The sequence below is a fragment of the Gopherus evgoodei genome, chromosome 2 (genome assembly GCF_007399415.2).
Source record: "Gopherus evgoodei ecotype Sinaloan lineage chromosome 2, rGopEvg1_v1.p, whole genome shotgun sequence".
NCBI lineage: Eukaryota > Metazoa > Chordata > Testudines > Testudinidae > Gopherus > Gopherus evgoodei.
In genome coordinates, this window is record NC_044323.1 from 225,576,892 (window position 1) to 225,598,789 (window position 21,898).

The 21,898-nt window shown below is 45.3% G+C and overlaps 1 protein-coding gene across 1 annotated transcript in view; it reads right to left on the bottom strand.

Annotated features, from left to right (window-relative positions):
• The window catches only part of RB1CC1 (RB1 inducible coiled-coil 1), a 176,599-nt gene that overhangs the window by 32,691 nt on the left and 122,010 nt on the right, over positions 1-21,898 (bottom strand). Inside the window, 2 exon segments of the mRNA XM_030553083.1 lie at positions 7,937-7,984; positions 9,519-9,573. Of these exon segments, the coding sequence (XP_030408943.1) occupies positions 7,937-7,984; positions 9,519-9,573 (103 nt within the window).

Sequence of the window (21,898 nt, forward strand, 5' to 3'; positions counted from 1 at the left end):
TTCTGGGCTGCTCCAGGGGCCAGTGTGGCCTGTGGCATCATTGACTATCAACAGCCGCACTGCCCACAATCTCTGCAGTTCTATATGCTATAGCCCTGTCCTGACATGCCCTTCCACTCCCAGAAACCCATCTCAGCAAGTCTCCCTATACTAGGACTTGCAAGGAGGCCTTCAGAGGACACCCTCTGGCTGTATTACTCAAGCCTGGTCTACCCTTAAAAATTAGATTAACCTAGTTATGTTACTTTTGGCTGTGAAAAATGTTGTGCCCTGATTGCAATGGTTAGGTTGACCTAACCTCTGGAGTAGTTGTGGCTACAGCAACTGAAATCTTCTGTTGACCTAGTTACCATTTCTCAGAGAAGTGGATTAACTACATCAATGGAAAAGCTCCTTTCATCGATGCAGGAAACATCTACAGCTAAGTGCTCCTGAGGCACAGCTGCAGCACTGTAGTTATGATGCTATAGTGTAGACAGAGCCTCAGTTCCTGTACTAGGGGAATTCTCCTTTAGGGCTGGAACTAATGCCCTGTGGGCTTTTTTGCCTGGCACACGGGCAGAAACAGGTGTGAGAACCTCACCCAAACCTTCCAAATCTTACAATTCCTCCAGGCTGTATTAAGTGTGAAATGGTAAACCATTAAATGACTTCTCTTGGGTGTGAAATGAGTTACAACTGTTCCACGAATGAACCAGCCCCGGCTTTGACAATGAGACTAGGTGGTTTGTAGACGTCTTATACAATAGCAAGTATTTGTCAACCTATTTTTAATTACTTCTGATTTAGTTCAGGCAAGCCTCTTGCAGCATACAATTAGTAAAAGAGAATTATATATTTATATTTTGCTCTTTTTGGTCAGTCTATTTCATATTTGTTAGATTGGACCACTAGTTTGTTCCCTAGAAAAGGAAACTGTCTCCTCAGCTGTTTCATCAACAAGGCTGAATTGAACCTCATAGGATTTACTCAATAATTGAGTAAAGCTATAAATGAATCCTTGCTACAAAACATACTTCATAGCTTGTCCAGCCTTTTATCTCAGCCTTACCAGTTGCAGGGCTATCGCGGACAGGTTATAAAATGAAATGTAGACTTCCATAAATGGCATGATTTCTCAGCAAACTGCGGGTCAATATTTATGACACGTTCTCCTAAAATAAACTTTTATTCATCTGAATTTATTTATTTCCACAGATATACCTAAATCACCAAGTAACTTCTGGACTTTTCCACCTCACAAGCATACTTCATCCTTACAACACTCTAGCTAGAAAGGCCAGGTAAATATGCAAATTTTATTTATCTGGAAAAGTAGCTAAATGCAACAAAATATTCCTATTTTTGTAACTAATAGATATTAGTGCTTAGTCTCTTCCAGCACCTGTTTTACTGCTACCGGTTCCTTAAGCCAAGTGGATTTTTTTTTCCAATAAAACTCTGCTAGCTCCAAGTGTTTGGTCACCTTTCCCTATCCCAGACAGATATTTTTAACTTTATTGATGCACTGGTGTAAAATTAGATTTATGCAGTGCTGATTCAGGCCCTTGTGTAATAATTTTTCATTGAAATGGTGCTCAAATCTGGATATAGGACTGAAAGTCATCTTGTCAACTAGGTCTAGAGTTCTAACCCACAAGTAACAGGAATAAATTCAATGGGGTATGGATTGTTTTAAGGGATTTGTAATAGGATATGAGGCCTTTCATGAGGCTTTAGGTTCCAAATCTGGTTCAACTTAGAGGTTACCAAAAATTATTACTCTCTGATGGCTGTTCAGTGACCTGTGTGAAATATAACCAATACAGTAGAACTTCAGAGTTACAAACACCAAAGTTATGAACTGACCAGTCAACGACATACCTCATTTGGAACTAGAAGTACGCAATCAGGCGGCAGCAGAGATCCTCCCACCCCTCAAGAAACCCCAACCCATATTGTACTGTTGTGACTGTGGTCCTAGAGAGGAGCCAGCTATGGTCACTCAGTTAGGGTGAACTGCAAAGAATGGGGCAGTCAAATCCCAAAAAGCTGGTGGGTATTCCTGCTTCAACCACCATTCAAGGGGACACAAGTCCATACTGATGGCAATCCAGTGCAGTGCGGTCTGATGCATGTTCATTTTCATTATCTGAGTCAGATGCCAACAGCAGAAGGTTGATTTTTTTCTTTTTTGGTGGTTCGGGTTCTGTAGTTTATACATTGCAGAGTTGTTCTTTTAAGACTTCTGAAAGCGTGTTCCACACCTCATCCCTCTCAGATTTTGGAAGACACTTCAGACTCCTAAATCTTGGGTCGAGTGCAGTAGCTATCTTTAGAAATCTCAAAGTGGTACCTTCTTTGAGTTTTGTCAAATTTGTAGTGAAAGTGTTATTAAAATGAACACCATGTGCTGGGTCATCATCAGAGACTGCTATAACATGAAATACATGGCAGAATGCTGGTAAAACAGAGCAGGGGACATACAATTCTCCCCCAAGGAGCTGCAATGGGGTCAGGAACCAAGGTTTTAACTTATGTACAGTTTTAACAAGAATCAATGAACTACCACTTCTTGGTGTGACACTGGCATGACTAAGTTTTGCCTAATCAGGGATCCTATCACTCATTAGTCATTAACCCCTTATGAACAGAGTTGTTTTTTTTTTGGGGGGGGGGGAGGATCCTTAGAGTGACTGACAAATGAGAATTTCCTCTGAAGAAAATAGATTTCATTATCTAATTACGGATTTTTTAAAAGAAATTATGGGAACGATTAATAAATTGAAGAGATTCACCTGTACAAAATGGTCAATATAGAAGTACTTTTTTTTTTAATCTTTCCTTCCTGCCCCCAGGTGTTCTACATTAGCTAAGGCCTGGTCTACACTACGAGTTTATATCGAATTTAGCAGCATTAAACCGAATTAACCCTGCACCTGTCCACACAACGAAGCCCTTTATATCATATAAAGGGCTCTTAATACCGATATCTGTACTCCTCTCTGACAAGGGGAGTAGCGCTGAAATCGGTATTGCCATTTCGGATTAGGGTTAGTGTGGCCGCAATTCGACGGTATTGGCCTCTGGGAGCTATCCCACAGTGCACCATTGTGACCGCTCTGGAAAGCAGTCTGAACTCAGATGCACTGGCCAGGTAGACAGGAAAATCCCCACAAACTTTTGAATTTCATTTCCTGTTTGCCCAGCGTGGAGCGCCGATCAGCACAGGTGACCATGCAGTCCCAGAATCAAAAAAGAGCTCCAGCATGGACCATATGGGAGATATTGGATCTGATCGCTGTATGGGGAGATAAATCTGTTCTATCAGAGCTCCGTTCCAAAAGACAAAATGCCAAAGCATTTGAAAAAATCTCCAAGGCTATGATAGACAAAGGCCAGAGCAGGGACTCAACACAGTGCTGCGCGACAAGCGTAACAGAAAGCCAAAGAATCAAATGGACGCTCACGGAGGTAGGGAGTGGGGACTAAGCACTCTAGCTATCCCACAGTTCCTGCAGTCTCCGAAAACCATTTGCATTCTTGGCTGAGCTCCCAATGCCTGAAGGGTCAAAAACATTGTCGTGGGTGGTTCAGGTTATATGTCGTCAATTACCCCCCCCGCCCAGTGAAAGAAAAGGGGAAAAAATCATTTCTCACCTTTTTTCAATGTCAACATATGTCTACTGGATCTGCTGGCAAACGTAGTGCTGCAGCACTACACGGCAGCATCCCCTTGCCTTGCCTTGCGGATGGCAGACGGTACAATAGGACTGGTATCCGTCATCATCCTGCGAGTGCTCCTTGTTGGCCTCAATGAGGTCAGCCGGGGGCGCCTAGGCAAAAATGGGAATGACTCCCGATCATTCCCTTCTTTAAGCTTGTCTAATGGAGATTCAGTCCTGCCTGGAATATCATAGCAGCTGGAGGCTGCGCTCCCTACTCCCCACCCACCTTTAATAGCTAACGGAGATTCAGTCCTGCCTGGAATATCATGGCAGTTGGAGGCTGCCTCCCCCTAGTTCTCTCAATAATGTCAGTGTTGTTTCTTATTCATGCATTCTTTATTACTTCATCACCCAAATGGGGGGATAACTGCCATGGTATCCCAGGAGGGGTGGGGGAGGAGGGAAGCAATGGGTGGTGTTGTTGCAGGGGCACTTCCTAGAATGGCATGCAGCTCATCATTTCTGCGGGATGTCTGGGGCTCTGACCTGGAGCGGCTGTTTGCCTCTCTGGTTCTTTAGTAGACTTGCCTGATATTCTAGGCAGGACTGACTCTACCTTAGACAAAACGTAAAGAAGGGAATGACTTGGGGAGTCATTCCCATTTTTGTCCATGCACTCCCGGCCAATCTCACCAAGGCCAGCCAGGAGCACCCATGACAGCAGCAGATGGTACAATATGACTGGTCACCTTCATTGCCAACTTGTAAAGCAGCAGACAGTACAAGAGAACTGATAACTGTCTCTGCTAACTCGCAAAGGCAAGGGGATACTGCTGTGTAGCACTGCAGTATCGCATCCGTCAGCAGCATCCAGTAGACATATGGCGATAGTGAAAAAAGGCTGAATGGGCTCCATGGTTGCCGTGCTATGGCGTCTGTCAGGGTAATCCAGGAAAAAGGGCATGAAATGTTTGTCTGCCGTTGCTTTCACGGAGGCAGGATTGACTGACGACATTTACCCAGAATCACCCGTGATACTGTTTTTGCCTCATCATGCATTGTGATCTCAACCTAGAATTCCAATGGGTGGGGGAGACTGCAGGAACAATGGGATAGCTACCCACAGTGCAATGCTCTGGAAATCGACGCTAGCCTCGGTACATGGATGCACCCTGCCAAATTAATGTGCTTAGTGTGGCCGCGTGCACTCGACTTTATACAATGTTTCCAGATACCAGTTTCCATAAAATCGGAATAATCTCTGTAGTGCAGACATACCTAAAGTCATACCAAAGTTTTATTAACTGTCTATTTCACAGTAAGCTTTCTATTTCTTACCTGAGGTTCTCTGCACTTGTGAAAGAGTCTTACATCTGCTATTTATTTTATGCCAAAATGAACATTACCAGATGAGAAAACTATTTGAGGTTTTGTTTACCAGAGTGTTCCTAGCATTAATTAAAACAAACTATTCAGATGGAAATGGTAATTTAATTGTCACACAAGTAGGCATAACTTTTAAATCCAGCCTTTACCAGACTGTTACAAAAGTGTCAAGAAGGTTGAGTTCTCAAAGTACTGGAGACAACAAATGACAGTGGTGTCAACTCTTGGTGGAATGTCCTCAGATGTCATCCCACCACTCAAAGCACCCCCATGTCTACACTAATATAACGCTGTTGAAGAGGAAAGGCAGCGAGATGCATTCTCCCCTATCAAGAACTGAGTATACTGCTATTTCATTGCTCCCTTCTGTTGTTCTGGGAGCTCGAGCATATGAACTTTGATCTCCAAATGTGTCCGCAGGATGCAAGTTGCCAGCATAGCTTTAGGGTCCTGTACTTCCATCTCCTGTTTCATTATGAGGGGCAAACAAAACTATAAAAAGAGACAGAAGCCCACAAGCCTGCTCCCTGGATGCTTGAGCCCGTGGAAAACCCACTGTTCCCTTTAAAGACAGGTTAGTAACAGAGTAGATTGCTCCTGCACTCTTCCAGTAGGCATTGCTTTTCTATACAGTCCTGCAGTCAGCTCCAGACATGCTCAATCCCATTAGTATACAGCAAGAATGTACAGAGACCCCTGCAGAACCAGCATTGCTATCCTAACAAGTCAATTTTAGTGTTTCAGTAACACAACAGGCAATACACATTAGGACATATAATCAAGATTTTTTTTAAAAAGAGGGCAAAAATTAGAAAAAAAATACTGTCTACAACATATGAGGAATTTGATCTGCAAAGTATACCATAATTACAAACATTTAGGTACATCAGACCACAAAGGTGCATAGTACTTAACAAACCCCCGAGTAATGTATTTCAGTTCATACATAATCTGTGAAAATATTCCCAATCTTGATGGCTGGATTGTGTCTTTAAACGACAGTTCTGCACTGGCAGGAGGTGGAGAGGCTGTTTTACAATGGAGCAACAGCGTCACTATCCTTTCAAAGAAGTGCAGCATCTAATCCTTTCTAGCCCAGCCAGCTGTGTCCTTACTCTGCACTTCTTTGTCTCACTAAGAAAGCTAGTTCCACTGATGGCATTAGCAAAGAGCAATGGCTCCAATTCAGTCACAGTTCTACCCTGTCCCCTATCTGATGCACCTACGCAGGTCCAGCTGTAATCTAGCTCCAATGATACACATTTATCCAGACTTCAAAATAAATTATACATTAATCTCTTTGGCCTTAAGGAAAGAAAAAGTAAATAACTAGACAAAGTAAATTAGAAAGAAATTGAAGATATCCATTATTTTATTAACCAGCTGTAGCACAGCTGCCTTTTTAATGTAGATTTTTTCCTATACTTTGTTTCTAGTTCTTGCCATATGCTATAATTAATATCAATTGCTCTTACAAGGAAAAGAATGAGGTGTATTATGCAATAGCTTGCAATAAAAAAAGTTTACATATCGTTATATAAGAGAAATTTAAGTCATATAGAAACAAATACATCATCAAGTACAGACTGGGACTTCTTTGTTGTTGTTGAAGAACTCGAACTTGAGTAAGCTCACCAGAATTAAAGAATTCAAGTTATCCAACCAAATTCTCCTCTCCCCCCCCGCCAATTAAAATAAAATAATTTAAGAAACCTCAATTTAAGCTTCAGCTTTGCTATGGATATCTGAGCATGGCCCCCTGGGGGCTGTCTTTCCCTTTCTAGTAGCCAGGAAATGAAAGATGTAAGTACAGGCAGATCCTCATTCTGCTTGGGAAGGGGAAATCACACACTGGACTCTGAATGCTTGATATGAAGCAGATTTAAATATATATTCTGCAATCTCCAAAATTAAGAAGATGCGTCTTAATTTGCACTTCTTTATTTTGTTGCCAGATAGTATCCAGGAAATTCAGAAAGAGACAATCTTCCTCCACGAGAAGTCACATACTTACAATCCGTCTACTTCTTTAGGCTAATATTCTCAAACCTTGTCAAGCACCCAAGACCAGCCTCCCATCTTCTTGCAATACTTACGCCAACTTCAGCACTTTTTTTCACCTACTCTCCTAAACTGAAATCTGAGCAGTAGTTTGAATTGCATGCCCCCATTAGGGTGACCAGATGTCCCAATTTTAGAGGGACAATCCCGACATTTGGGGTTTTGTTTTATATAGGTGCCTATTACCCCCCCACCCACAGTCCCGATATTTCACCCTTGCTATCTGGTCACCTTAACCCCCATACAACTCATGTGGGTTGCAGTCTGACTTACCCACATCTTAATTATATGGCAAGCTGTTATGTCTCCTGTCCCACTTCCATTCCCTCACATGGGTCTAATCTCCCTTTTGAGTAAATTAAAAAAAAAAAAAAAAAGCTAATATAGTCCATAAACCATCTGAATAATTTTTTTCTGAAAGGTAGCTACAGAATGGACATTAGTTGCACAAATGCCTGATATGCACGTATGCATGCATTTTTGCAAGTTTACCTTATTAAAAATGTGACCCTTGGAGTTAATGCTTTTGCCTGTCTTTTCAAAAGACTGGTTTGGTTTGTATGCTTTGTGAGAGTAAAAGTCTCCCTTTGCTTCCACCCCACCCTGCCACCTCCAAGTTTTCTTCTATGGAAAACTCTCCTTGCCCCAACAATGAAAAAACATCTTATATGGAATCAGATCACTCCTCATTGCCATTTTTTTTCTTTTCCTTACTTTCTTCTACTCTGCATGTTAAACTCTAAGGTGTGCAGAGAATTATTAGAATTTACATTTTTAAAATTATTATTTTTGAAAAAAGTATTTTATGAACAGACAAGTGCACAAATGTTTAACGTACTTACCAATCTTTGATTTAATCGCTTATTTTCCTCTTCTTTAAGTTGTAATGTCTGTAAGAGACAGCAATCTAAAATGAATAACCAGTTTAATATTTATGTTCATTATATAGCATAAACCTGTAATAAATACCAAATAGTTTTAAACAGATAAACTCTGCACTGTCCATGCACAAACTACTTTTTGTTGTAGGTTTCAGAACTTTAGGAAAACATTTATAATTTCCTCAAAAGCAAAAAGGTACAGACATTTAAAGTTAGAAAAAACCTGGCAACCACCACGGCGCCGCTGAGCCTGCTGTCAAGCCACTGGGGGAAGTGTCATCTCCCTGCTCTTACTACAGCTTAACCATGAAACCGAGATAATCTGATTGATTATACTGAACTAGGAGCTGGTGTGAAGCTGAAAATAGAATTTTAAGTGAAGTAAAAACTAAGCCTAACTCTGAAGAAGAGAAAGGAAGGCAGGAATGGGATTGGAGAGAAAAAAGGAAATGAGAAGTGGGTTGTTAAACCTTTCAGTCTTGTACTTCAAAGAAAAAAAGTCTAATCAATTAAAAACAGCAGATATTTTCGATGATATTCTCAGTCGTTACACCAGTGGGAGTAGCTACACAGCTGTGACTTCACCGACATGGTCCAGTCAGTCAGAAACTCTATCCAAAGCAGTATTCGAATACAAAATACAACACACAGAAGAATGATTTACAAAGGGGAAATAAGCTCATTTCCTTATTTGTGAACTGAAATTCTAGACTAAAACATTGCATCTAAAAAAACTCCACACAAAACAATTGGACTGCATTATAAGAAACACTTACTGTTCTAATGTCAGTTTTTTTGTTTTTGATTTTTTAAAGAATTGTCCATCCATGGTTATAGTACATTATACTTTTAATTAAGATGATATAAATTAACACTGTGCCAGAGAAGTGGATGAAATCCTTTTGCTTTGTTTCTTCTGGTGCATATGAGTATTTGCAAAGGAAAGCATTTCTCCTACTTTGTCTCAGTGTTTTAATGTCTTGTTTTGAAAAGAGTAAACATGACTTAGATTAATATGTGAAAAGAAAAATTGGTCTGCAATCACTTGCATGGAATTATTTAATCTCTGATCACTTGGTGGAATTATTTCCTTTAATATTACTGTAATCTCCATTATTCTCTAGGAAAACCGATGTTTGCACTGTTTTAATTTCTATTAATTTTCTGTTATAAAAATATCAACAATACAGTGAACAAATCAAGAATGTGTTACCACTACTTAAAATGGAAATACTATCTCCGATTCTCATTCATACAAAGCCTGCTTTATATATCGTAAAGTGTAAGTGGCCCTAAAGATGGAGGTAAATTATATACTCACTCTCAGATCCGTACACTAAGAGAATGATGTGAATTATAGTCTTAATGTAAATGAAAATAAATCCCATTATCCCTTGGAAAAGGCACTTTCCTTTGCAAATACTGTGCACCAGAATTTAATAATATTTACTGCATCATAACTTTATGATGTACTAGTCATTTTCAATGCACTTTACACACAATTAAGTTGCTGAATTAATATAATAGAAGAGAATCTACTTACTCTTTCTAACAACATTATCCTCTGTTTTCTTCCAGACAACATATGGATGTTTTCACTAAGGAAAAAAAACATTGAGAGGTTAAGCAAATACAAAATAACATTTTGGAAAAAGGAAAACTGCATTATCTACTGAAGTTATTGTTTTTATGGCGTATCTCCTGTGTATTGTGCTATTTAAAAGAAATATAGAATTAATAATAATATAAAATTTGAGGTTATTGTTTGAAATACTAAATATACATTATTTGAATGCAAAACTGTCCATTTTGATGGCAACAGCACACGCTGCTGTCCTTCTTATGATGCAAGAAATCAATATGGCTACCTTGCTGCTTTTTCTTGGTATATGCACCAGCATTACCATTCTAGTTTTCCTTTATTCGGTATGTTCAAGTTAATGGAAAATTTAGTACCCAGGAATTTCCTTTCTGGGTTTAGCATCTGTCAGTCGCTAAGGGTAGTGTTGTGTCTTGGTCTATGTGGACCTCACCGGCTTCTAAGGATTCTAGAGAAGTCCAGCACAAATCAAAGCACCTAATTTCTATATGCTAGAACTCTTCCAGAGCTATAGAAATACTTAGGACAAATTAGTAAGAAGATAATAAACCAATTATAATTAAACTTTAACATTTCACCCATAAGGAGAGAGGCTCTTGCTAAATAAATCACTTCCTGGCCTCCAATATGAAGACAATATGGGCAGGTCAGACTATGTGAGGTGTTTAACTTTCGTTCTGGAATTATCAGACACTAAATTTTAAGATTCTGAATCGTAACAACCCAAGGTGGGGAAAGTAATGAGCAATAAAACGCAGCAGCAAGAAAAGAGAGAGAGAGGAAAAAAAAAAGCGTTAATACAGATAGAAGTACCTTGATCTATAAATTCATTGGGAACTGGTTCCGGCAAGCATCTTCCTACCAAAAGGGTACAGTAGTCCATTTTGAAGTCTTTGATAAAAAGATCTTAATAAGACCTGCAGAGACATTTTTCTCCCCAAAATGATATAGAAGATGTGAATGAACTCTAAATCCCTCAGCAACTAGCATGTCAGATGGTTCACATAATTCAACTATATAAAATATTTTTTTCTACCTGTCTAGAGTAGCTTTAGATGCTCAGAGGGCTGGGTGCATCTGGTAAAAAGACTATAGATGTTGATTTTAAGATTGATTGCATGTTCTTGGAATATACTTCGGAATGCTGCAAACACATCTAAATTTATGTTAAAGCCTGTATTCTGTGGAAGGTTGAGTGTTTGAGTAGGTGGAGGAAAAGAATTTCCTGAGAAATATGGAAAGTAGAATCCAACTGTGTTAGGAATTATTCTGGCATCCTGATCATCATTTTTCCATCAAGCAAACACAACAGCATCCCAGAATTCAAAGAATCACCAGTTTGAGACTAAAACTATAACAGATGATAGAGACTAAATAATAGGTCCTTATAGACAGAGATGTATGCTTCAAAGGGGCTGTTGTGACAGCGTGTAAAACAAGAGGCAATCCAATTTTTGGAAAACCAAATCTTGCTGTTCTGAAAAGTCTTACTACTATGGACTGTAAGATGATGTGGGCGTGCTTTCAATTCAGAGATTTTGTACCGCAACAGTACTCGAGGATTCCGTTGCCAAAATGGGTGGCCTGTCAGTACACTCTACATCCCCATCCATCATTCTAATGGAGGGATTACTTGAGGGATGAATCTTGACATCCATTGCCATGCCTGGTGAGTTGGTTTCCAAATGCTCATTAAAATATCTGTAGGTCTCTTATATAGAGCTTCACCAAGAGTGGGATGTCTTGTGGAAACTGACTAATTTTGTGTTATGGAGTCTTTTGGAAGCAAGACCCCGCTGATCGGGATCACCATCTCTCCTGCAAAAGCAGCTACCATCACTCCAACCTTGGGTAAAGTGTTGAGTTCTCTAACTTTGTAAATAAGTTATGGTCCTTTTGCTAAGGGTTTCCCATTGTTAGGGCGTTATTCCACTCCTCTTGAATAATTTCTTGAATGAAAGGCCCTGTCTTATTTACATTTTGAAAGGAATTATTTAAACAGTAAGGGTACTTTTGTTGTTTCCCCTCCTTTTTGACTCTGACAGTTGTGACTATCACATTGTAAAATACTGTCGGCAATTGTCAAGAAAAAAAAGTTCCTAGTTTCCTTTGATGGACTATTCAAGGCTAATTGGAATCAGGGAAAAAGAGGATCAATGTTGACTTATATTCTTTTTTCCTTTTCAGCCTGTTGGTCTCAGATTCTTGACTGAATTCATTTGCACAGCAAAAAGAGAACCTCTTGTGTCTTCTGCTGTCCTAGAAATTTTGCTTGGGCCATGGGGATTCTCTCTCTCCAATTTAACATTTGGGCCATGAAGCCCTGCAGGAAAAGACGGTTACTCACCTTTGTAACTGTTGTTCTTCTCGAGATGTGTTGCTCATATCCATTCCAGTTAGGTGTACGCGCCGCGCGTGCACATTCGTCGGAAAACTTTTACCCATAGCAACTCAGTGGGCCGGCAGGTCGCCCCCTAGAGTGGCGCCACCATGGCGCTCCATATATACTCCTGCCGGCCCACCCGCTCCTCAGTTCCTTCTTGCCGCTACGTCGACAGTGGGGAAGGAGGGCGGGGTGCGGAATGGATATGAGCAACACATCTCGAAGAACAACAGTTACAAAGGTGAGTACCGTCTTTTCTTCTTCGAGTGATTGCTCATATCCATTCAGTTAGGTGAATCCCAAGCCTTACAAAGGCGGTGGGGTCGGAGTGAAATGTGGCAGAATAAAACTGCCGGAGCCAGAGGCTACAGCCTCTCTTGACGGCTGACCAGGGCATACTGCGAAGCAAGGTAAGGACCGAGGACCCATGGAGCTTCGCGACAGGTCCTCGTGGGTATAAACACGAGCCAGCAAGGCGGCAGATGAAGCCTGAGCCCTGGTAGAATGCACGGTGATGTGGCTTGGGGAAATATGAGCCAAATCATAACAAGTGGGGATGTCCGCCATCACCCAAGATGAGATCCTCTGAGAGGAAAACAAGCAAGCCCTCCCTTTGGCCCGCTACCGGGGCAGAGCTGGGGCACCTTAGGAAATGATTCTGTCAGCACAATATAATGCGAGCACTCCACAGATATCCAAGGAGTGCAACGGTTATGCCCATTGCGTTGAGCTGTGGGTAACATGAAAGGCCAAAACACCTTAGGGAGGAAAGCCGGGTGCGGTCATAACTGCACCTTGTCTTTGTGGAACCTTCGTAAGAGCTCTGATCTCAGAGACCCGTCTGGCCAAGACTAGGTTGAGGCCCCAGGGCGGGGCTGGGCGGCGCACCGGAGGGTGCAAGCGCTCCAAGCCCTTGAGGGACCTCGAACCCATAGAGCGTGGGACACTGAACGTCCATCTTAGCCTGCTGGAAGGTAGGGATGGCTGCTGAGAGTATCCTCAGCGATGATACCGCCAGATCCTGCCGCTGAAGGCCAGAGGCAGGCCAAATAGAGGGGATCGAGACCTCAGCAGGAGCAAGATCGAGCGTACTGCAGCTGTAAAGGAAACGCTTCCACCTGGCTCGGTACGTTGACCAGGTGGAAGGCTGCCTGTCACCCCGACTCAGGTACGCAGGAGCCACCGTGAGGCGAAGAGGCTGCAGGTCCGAGTGACGAAGCCTGTCATTGCCCTGAGTGATGAGGTCTGGGCTGACAGGCCGAGCAACGTGGTATGTCAGTGCTGCCTGGACCACTCTGGAGTGATCATGATGATGCACGCTCCGCCCCTGCGGAATTTGAGCAGGACGTAACGAACCAGTGGGAACAGCGGGAAGGCATAATGCAGTTGGCCGTTCCACGGCATCAGGAATGCGTCCAAGATCGATTCCGAGGAGAGACCTTGGAAGGAGCAGAACACCTGGCATTTCCTGCACTCGCGGTGAGCGAACAGGTCTGTGTGAGGAACCATTTCCACTTCCGGAAAGCGGGACGCCTCACATGGGGCAGAGTGATGACTCGTAAGACAGGAAAGACTGCTGAGTCAAAGAGATTAAGACGTTCCGAAAGCCTGGGAGAAAGGACGTTGCCAGCTCCATCGAGTGGGCCATGCAAAAGACCCGGAAATGGATGGCCTCCTGACAAAAAAGGGGGGAGGACTATGTCCCCCTGAATGCTTATGAAGCACCTGGCCATTGTGTTGGCTGTAAACACCGAGATACAACGGCCTCGCAGCGCCGCTGGAACCCTGGCATGCCAGGCGGACGACTCCATTTTGGGGCATTAATGAGGAATGCCAGCTCCCTAGAAGACCGAAGGCCTAAGCTCGGAGGTGACCATGAGCACTCGAGCAGAGAGATGATGCGTCCGCCGTCAGGGGCAGTGAGGGCTGGGGCGGATGAAACCGCATCCTGTCCACCCCAAGGAGGGAGTTAGCCACCACTCTAGGGAGCCTAAGGCGTTCGAGGGAACGGTGACTACCATGACCATTGGTTCCCTGTCCAAGCGGTTACGCCGAGGTGGGCCGGACTTGGAGAGGACGGAGGCGGAGCTTGGCGTGTTTGGTTACAAACTTGCGGGCAACCACGGACCCAGGAGACTGAGACAAGAACGAGCTGAGGTGGTTGGGGAAAGCCTTCAGACCTCAGATGATTGATGCCATCGCCTAAAACCGCAGTGTGATAGCAGGCTCCGGCTAGGTAGGAGACCAAGATAGCCCCTAGGAAGCGCAACCTCTGCGTGGGAACCAGAGTGGATTGCTCTATAGTAATCATCAGGCCTTGATCTGTGAATAAGACCGTGACGATGCCCACGGGCTGAGTGGTTTGGTGTCAGAGTCTCCTCGGATAAGCGAATCGTCCCAATACGGAAAAACGCATATCCGACATAGCTACGGTAGGTGGCGACTATGGCCGTAAACCGGGAGTATTCACCGCTGGCTATAAAGCGGAGGCATCTCCCGTGCGGAGGGAAGATGGCATTGCGAAAGTACGCGTCCTTCCTATCCAGGGCGGCATAGTAGCCCCCAGGAGGCAAGGATGGAATAATGGTTCCAGGGATACCTGCAGAACTTCAACTTATCCCAAACCGGTGAGTCCCATGCAGGACCAGGGAGGTCTGAGACCTGTGTTCGAGTGGGGACTAGGGCATAACGGGAGGTAAAACCCCCTAGCCCTTTCGTCCGCTGAAGGGGGACAGGGCTGGAGCATTTAAAGGTGGTACCTATGCTCCATCGTGCGCAGGACCCAGCGAATCTAAAAGTAACTGGGGCCATGCCAGGGGAAAGCGGGATCAGATCCCATCCTGCGCTAGTACACCGCCCTCCGGCGAACCTTGGAAGGTCGTCTTTGGTCCCAGTGGTCATTGCGAGGGACCTTGACTTTGGCTTTTAGGGAGCCTGACGTTGTCTGCGACCACCTGGCCTTGCCGTTTTCCAGAGTTCTGCCTCTGGCTAGGCCAGAGTATGGCGGCTGGGGCCATAAAGGCCTGCGTTTGGTCGCAGGCGTATACATGCTGAGACGCTATTAGGACCTATTGTCCAGCAGGCTTCGCAGTCTGGGCTGTCTCTGCCGCGAAGATGCCTTTACCAACAAAGGGTAAATTCTTTCCCCGTCCTCCAAGACGGCAGCGAACTCTAGGTGGGAGGTCGAGGGAGAAAACTCCTCCACCCAGGTGCTATAATTATCGCAGCTAAGCAAGGCTTGTTGCTTGCTACCAGAGGCGCAGGGCCCCTGCAGAGTACACCTTGCATTCGCCAAGGCTCTTTCTGCTTTCGGGGCTGGCGCCCCGCTGGCCATTCATATCAGGATCGTGGTCCTGAGCATAAAAATCTGAGCATATGGGATGACACGGATGCGTGTCCGGACGGCCATGGAGGTACTAAAAGAAGGCACGGTGCCGGTCTATGACTCACTCGACCTTGCCCAACTCGGCACCGGGGACGGCATCGGGAGGCGTATCGGTACCTGGAACGAGATTCAGACCCGCAACCAGAACGGGGTCGGGAGGTCGACCGAGATCTCGAGGCTCGGAGAAGAGCTACAGGAGTCAAGGTACCGGCCCCGGTGCCAGATGTCGGAACGGTGCCGATAGTGGGTCGGCGAACGGGATACCGACCGGTGCAGCGAGTGTGACCAGTACCGAGGAAAACAGTACGGGACTGTCAGTGGTGTCCGGCGTGCCGACAGGACTTGGAGTGTGCGGGACCGTGATCATGGACGGTGCCGCTTGCTGTACTGACAGGGGACAGTCCCTTGAAGAGACTGTATTACCCGTACCGGCGGTGCCCGGGTCAGGCAGCACTGACTCTGTCATGGCACTGAGAGCCCTCGCCGTTGGTAACATCTCCGGCGTGCAGGGAACAGCCGGCTCAACCACAGTGCGTACTGGGGAGCTGTCAGGCACGGATTCGACGGCCCTCGTGGGGCCGGGATCCATGGTACCGAGGTCATCAGAGCTTCGGTAGGTGCCGGTGCCGGGAGAAGAGTTAGATAAGCCGTCTGGCTGGGGTGCCGTCAGCACTGAAGCAGCGGGAGTAATACGCTCAACCACGGCGCGTGCCGGGGAGCCGTCGGGCACCGGATTCGATAGCCCTTGTGGGACTGGAATCGACGGTGCCGATGTTGTCGGTGCCTCAGAGGCTTCGGTTGGCATGGAAGCAGCCGGAACAGCTCAACCACGGCGCGTGCCGGGGAGCCGTCAGGCACCGGATTCTACGGCCCTTGCGGGACGGGATCGACGGTGCCGACGTCATCGGTGCCGCAGCAGGTGTCGGTGCTGGGCGATCCGACGTAGACGAGCTCTCTGGCCGCGGTGCCGTTGGCACGGAAGCAGCCGGAGCATTAGCTCGACCACGGCGCGTGCCGGGGAGCCGTCAGGCACGGATACTACGGCCCTTGCGGGACCGGGATCGACGGTGCCGACGTCATCGGTGCCGCAGCAGGTGTCGGTGCCGGGCGATCCGACGTAGACGAGCTCTCTGGCTGCGGTGCCGTTGGCACGGAAGCAGCAGGAGCAATACGCTCAACCACGGCGCGTGCCGGGGAGCCGTCAGGCACCGGATTCTACGGCCCGTGTGGGACCGGGATCGACGGTGCCGACGCCATCGGTGCCGCAGCAGGTGTCGGTGCCGGGCGATCCGACGTAGACGAGCCCTCTGGCTGCGGTGCCGCTGGCACGGAAGCAGCAGGAGCAATACGCTCAACCACGGCGCGTGCCGGGGAGCCGTCAGGCACCGGATTCTACGGCCCTTGTGGGACCGGGATCGACGGTGACGGTCATCGTGCCGTAGCAGGCGTCAGCGCGGGCGATCCGACTAGCCGAGCTCTCTGGCTGCGGTGCCGCTGGCACGGAAGCAGCAGGAGCAATACGCTCAACCACGGCGCGTGCCGGGGAGCCGTCAGGCACCGGATTCTACGGCCCTTATGGGACCGGGATCGACGGTGACGACGACATCGGTGCCGAAGCAGGTGTCAGCGCCGGGCGATCCGACTAGAGCTCTCTGGCTGCGGTGCCGCTGGCACGGAAGCAGCAGGAGCAATACGCTCAACCACGGCGCGTGCCGGGGAGCCGTCAGGCACCGGATTCTACGGCCCTCGTGGGACCGGGATCGACGGTGCCGACGTCGTCGGTGCGGGCGAGCCATCTTAGACGAGCTGTCTAGCTGTGGTGCAGCTGGCACAGAAGCAGCAGGAGCAGTAAGCTCTACCACGGCGCGAGCGGGGAGCTGCCAGGCACCGGATTCCCTGGTCCTGGGGGACTGGAATCGACGGAGCCGAAGTCATCGGTGCCTCTGCAGGTGACGGTGCCGGATAACGCAACTGAGGCGAGCTCTCTGGCTGCGATGCAGGTGGCACGGAAGTAGCGGGAGCAGGGGGCTCAACCACGGCGCGTGCCGGGGAGCCGCCAGGCACCGCAGGAATCGTAGACTCCTCGACCTCGGAAGAAGGGAGCGGTGCCGAGTCGACATCGGTGCCGGCGACGGTCGGTGCCGAAAGGCCTTGGTGGTACCGGCGGGGTCCGGTGCCGAGGAGGCGCTTCTGCCCGCCGCTTGAACATCGCTCCGCGCCCAAGGCGGAGGGGCAAGTGAAAGTCCCGCACCTTTTTGTTCTCGGCTTAAAAGCCTTGCAAATGGGGCATTATCTGTCAAGTGTGATTCCCTGAGGCACTTCAAACAGGAGTCATGTAGATCTCTTTCGGCCGCGGCTTCTGGCAAGCCGGGCCCCTTTTTAAAACCCGGTGAGCCATGCATGGCTCCAGCACTGGGCTCATGGAAGGGGCTACTTCCTGAACCCCGCTAACTAAACTAACCATGTTAGCAAAGAAAACACGTATAACCATACAAATATATATATAAAAGTGTTATAACTGCATAATTATATACGAGAAAACGAGTAGCTAGGGAAGTGGAGGTCAGCTAAGCCGCGCTCCACTGTTCCAACGACCGACACGGGCGGTAAGAAGGAACTGAGGAGCGGGTGGGCCGGCAGGAGTATATGGAGCGCCATGGTGGCGCCACTCTAGGGGGCGACCTGCCGGCCCACTGAGTTGCTAGGGTAAAAGTTTTCCGACGAATGTGCACGCGCGGCGCGTACACCTAACTGGAATGGATATGAGCAATCACTCGAAGAAGAATTGTTTTTACTCACCCGAAAACACCAAAATAACCCTCATGAGATTAATTTGAGGGGCTAGAAGCCACTAAAGGACTGGTGGGGGTGAGGAAGGAGAAAAAATGAGACCCAGGATACTTTGAGAGATCCTCATTTCTGTGGTTTGTATGTGTTTGAGTGATTTATTCTGTGAACGGGCCAGGGGAGATCTCTGCCTTGTACATGTACAGCTCCAGGTGGTCTATGTTCTTTCTGTTCCCGAAAAGGAGGCAGGGCTGGTCAGCCTGGAGGCTGAAGCTTGGAGTCCTGAGCCACAGCAAAAGCCCTGAGCCCCACTGCAAGCCACCCTATTCCTTCCTTCTCACGGGGCAGAAGTCCCGAGCCCCCACACCACAGGGCAGAAGTCCCAAGCCCCCACAACCCCATGGGGCTCCTGAGGTGTCCCCCCATACCAATGGGGCAGAAGCCCTTCCCATGGCTGAAGCCCGGATGCTCCTCCCACTGGGCCATGAGTTTTATAGTATGTTGGGGATGTGGTCCGCTGAAAGAAAAAGGTTGAGAATGCCTGCTTACTAACACAGGGCAGTTTCAGAGTAAAGGTCACATTCGCTTTAGCAGTGCAAAAAAAAAATGTAATCATGATGGAGTCAAATTGCAAATTTTATCCACTGCACATGGACAATAATATAGATTAATTCACATATTGCATATGAGAGTACAATTTCAATATTTTGCAATAAATACTGGGAATTCCACTGGAAATGACTGAATTCTGCACACTACTTAACACAGTCACTAAACACAAACGCAAGGATAAAGTACTTTGTTCATTTATCTTGCAAAAGAGAATTTGTTTTACGAGAAAAATAAGGAAAAAACACTACTAAAACTACGAGAAAGTAAGACTCAAAATCATTCCCAAGGTCGCCACAAATTTTCTTGGAATTTAGATTCCAATTTCCTGTAAACCTGGTGGTAAAAAGGATACTGAAAAGGAATAGGCGAGTCTAGTGACTTTATAGATTAGCTTGAGGAAAGCATTCCATGTATGAGAAGATGAAGAACGTATAAAGATGCTTATGGGGGGGGGAACAAGTAGGTGGCCACGTCTGATGTCACTGGTGAAGTGAGGAGGAATAGGCAACTTGATAAAATACAAGCAAAGATAAGCAGGTAGAGGTAGAGGTGTGAAGCGCCTTAATAGGTGAGGACAAGAATTAGACATGATGGAAAAGGGAGAACCACAGAAAGCATTAAAAAGTAGAGGGTTACAGTTGGAAGAATGGTTAAGAAAGATTATTTTAGCAGAGGCAGGAGAGGGAGAAAAGAAGAAATTTGGGTAGAAACACAATTATCTCCCTTTTCAACTTCATAGTAGTTTCTCTACCCGTATGCACTCCCCCTAAACTTTGCATTAGACTTTAAACAAAAAACAAAACTACTGCCTGCTTAAAATGAGTGCTTTTTTTGAGAAATATAGTACGTTTTTCACCAAATTTGGACCCAACTTTTGGACACTATATTTCATTTCATATCTAGCATGGGAATATGCTCTCCAATAATTTATCAACTGTAGCCTCGGTCAGTGAAAGATAACTAAAGGAAATCTTATGTTGACAGTGTCAAAGATCTACATAAAAAAACTGTGGTGGTGTTTTGGAGTTTTTTTAAATTACTACTCTCTTAATGCTAAATTGTAACGTTTAGATAATTCAGAGGAAAACTAGTTAGTGATGAACACATTTTTTCCCCACCATTAAAAACTTATTTAATTACTAACAAAAAAAACTAGTCTTTTTTCCAGTGTTGCATATAAAAATAGATTACTTTGATTTTAATGACGTATATAGGAAACTGATAAACCATATAGAAAGTGTTCAGGAACGAATATTAGAAATAATTGTAAAATTCAGAACAAACAGTATTCTTGTCAAAATGGGGGAGATGCAGGACATCCAGATTCAAGGCTGAAATGGTAACCCTAATTGACTCTGTGCTGAAAGAATCACCTCACTGATGCTAGGGCCTCAGAGAAATCCACTACAACTGCAATTTTTAATAAAGAAAATAAAAATTAAAAAAGAATAATTAGTCATGGAAATGAATGAGAGCTGAGAATTTTAGTCATTTACTGAAATAGACTAATGCCTCTATATTTAGCATTTCTTCAGTTAACTGTGAAATAAGCTGCACTTAAGAGATTTTTTCTTTCAAAGCAAAGGGGAGACCATAGAAACGCATAACAATGTAAAACAATAAATTTTAAAGATTGCAGATACTATTTCAGAAAGGTTGTGGTCTCCAGTTTAGGTGGCTTCTGCATAATGAACATTTGCTATAAATGGTTAAGAATTATCAAATTTTGAGTATTTTGTAAGACTACTATAAATAGAAAAATGACCAGATTGAAAGGATTAAAGGGGAAAACTGCTACAATTCCAGGTTCCTGAATTTTTTTGCAATAATGGGCATAAATCTTAAGAGGAGTGTCTTGAACAGGCTCCTTCACCCATTTGCTATTGCCTGGCTTCATCATCTCTCCTCAACACCCAACATGCATGACCATCTCACCTACCAATGGTGATGCAATAACTTTCCTATGACAACTACAGCAATTATTTACATGGAAAAGTAATATGAGCACATTTGTGTTTTACATTCTTTTAATGTTATTTAGCAGTTGCAAACAAGGAGCCAGTACCATATACTCAGCCAGTCCTCCACAGACCACCAGAATGCATCTGCTGGGATTTTTGTCTGGACTGGCAGTAAAAAGGAGTAATGGCTCCTTTCATAGTCTTGTCCCCCATTCAGGGCTAAGAGATGGGGAGAAACACCTAAACTGATGGGGCTCAGTAAGACATTGGCTCCTGTGCATCTGGAGAAGGGTATATGAGCCCTGTTCCTCTGGTTGGAGCCCCCTCTTACATCCAGTTTAGTAGATCCCACTCCTGGGATTAAGGTAGCACCATGTTTTTCAGTTTGCTATGCACACTGTTTTATTTGGGATCAGGAAGGAATTTTCCCTTCACTGCCAGAGTTATTGGTACAAGGCATGCTTTTTCCCTTTCTCAGAGCAGTTCAGGGATCCGATAGGCTAAGTCAGAAGGTAAGAATCAAGATATTACAACTTAACAGGTGGCAGGTGTCCACTGCAGATATTGCTCCATAAGGGGTCCAGTTCCCTTATAAACCAGAATTATAAGTGGATTTAAGACTATGTCTACATTGGACTAGGTCTATATGGACTGGAGGTGTAATTTCCAGCCAGAGGAGACACACCTGCACTACTTTGCAAAAACCAATTAAAACCATGCTACCAAGTGTGGAGGAGTGGGGGGATGACAGCAGCCCTCCAACCAGGTGGAAATAATTAAGGAAGGAGTGATGACCTGCCCGTAAGAGTTACTACCAAATCGTTCCCAGATGAATTGAAGATAGTAAGAGTTGCAGCCTAATTCAATCACATCCCTTGCATCTGGTCTGTCTTCTTCCCGAGTGTCTGGGACAAAGTGTATATTACTGCTTTTCTGCTGCTCAGTTTTAAAACATTCATCTACTCACTGAAGCCTATTTTGTTTTCACTTTACCATTTTTTAGCCTTTAACTCAGTGGTTCTCATCCTATTTACCATTGTGGGCCGTATATACAGCTTTCTATGTGTTGTGTGAGCTGCATCCACACAATACACTACCTATACAACTACAAAAAAAAAAAGATTAGTATTTGTTATATGACAGCAATACAATTCAAATCGATACAGCACCTTTCATTTCAACACTGGAAAATATA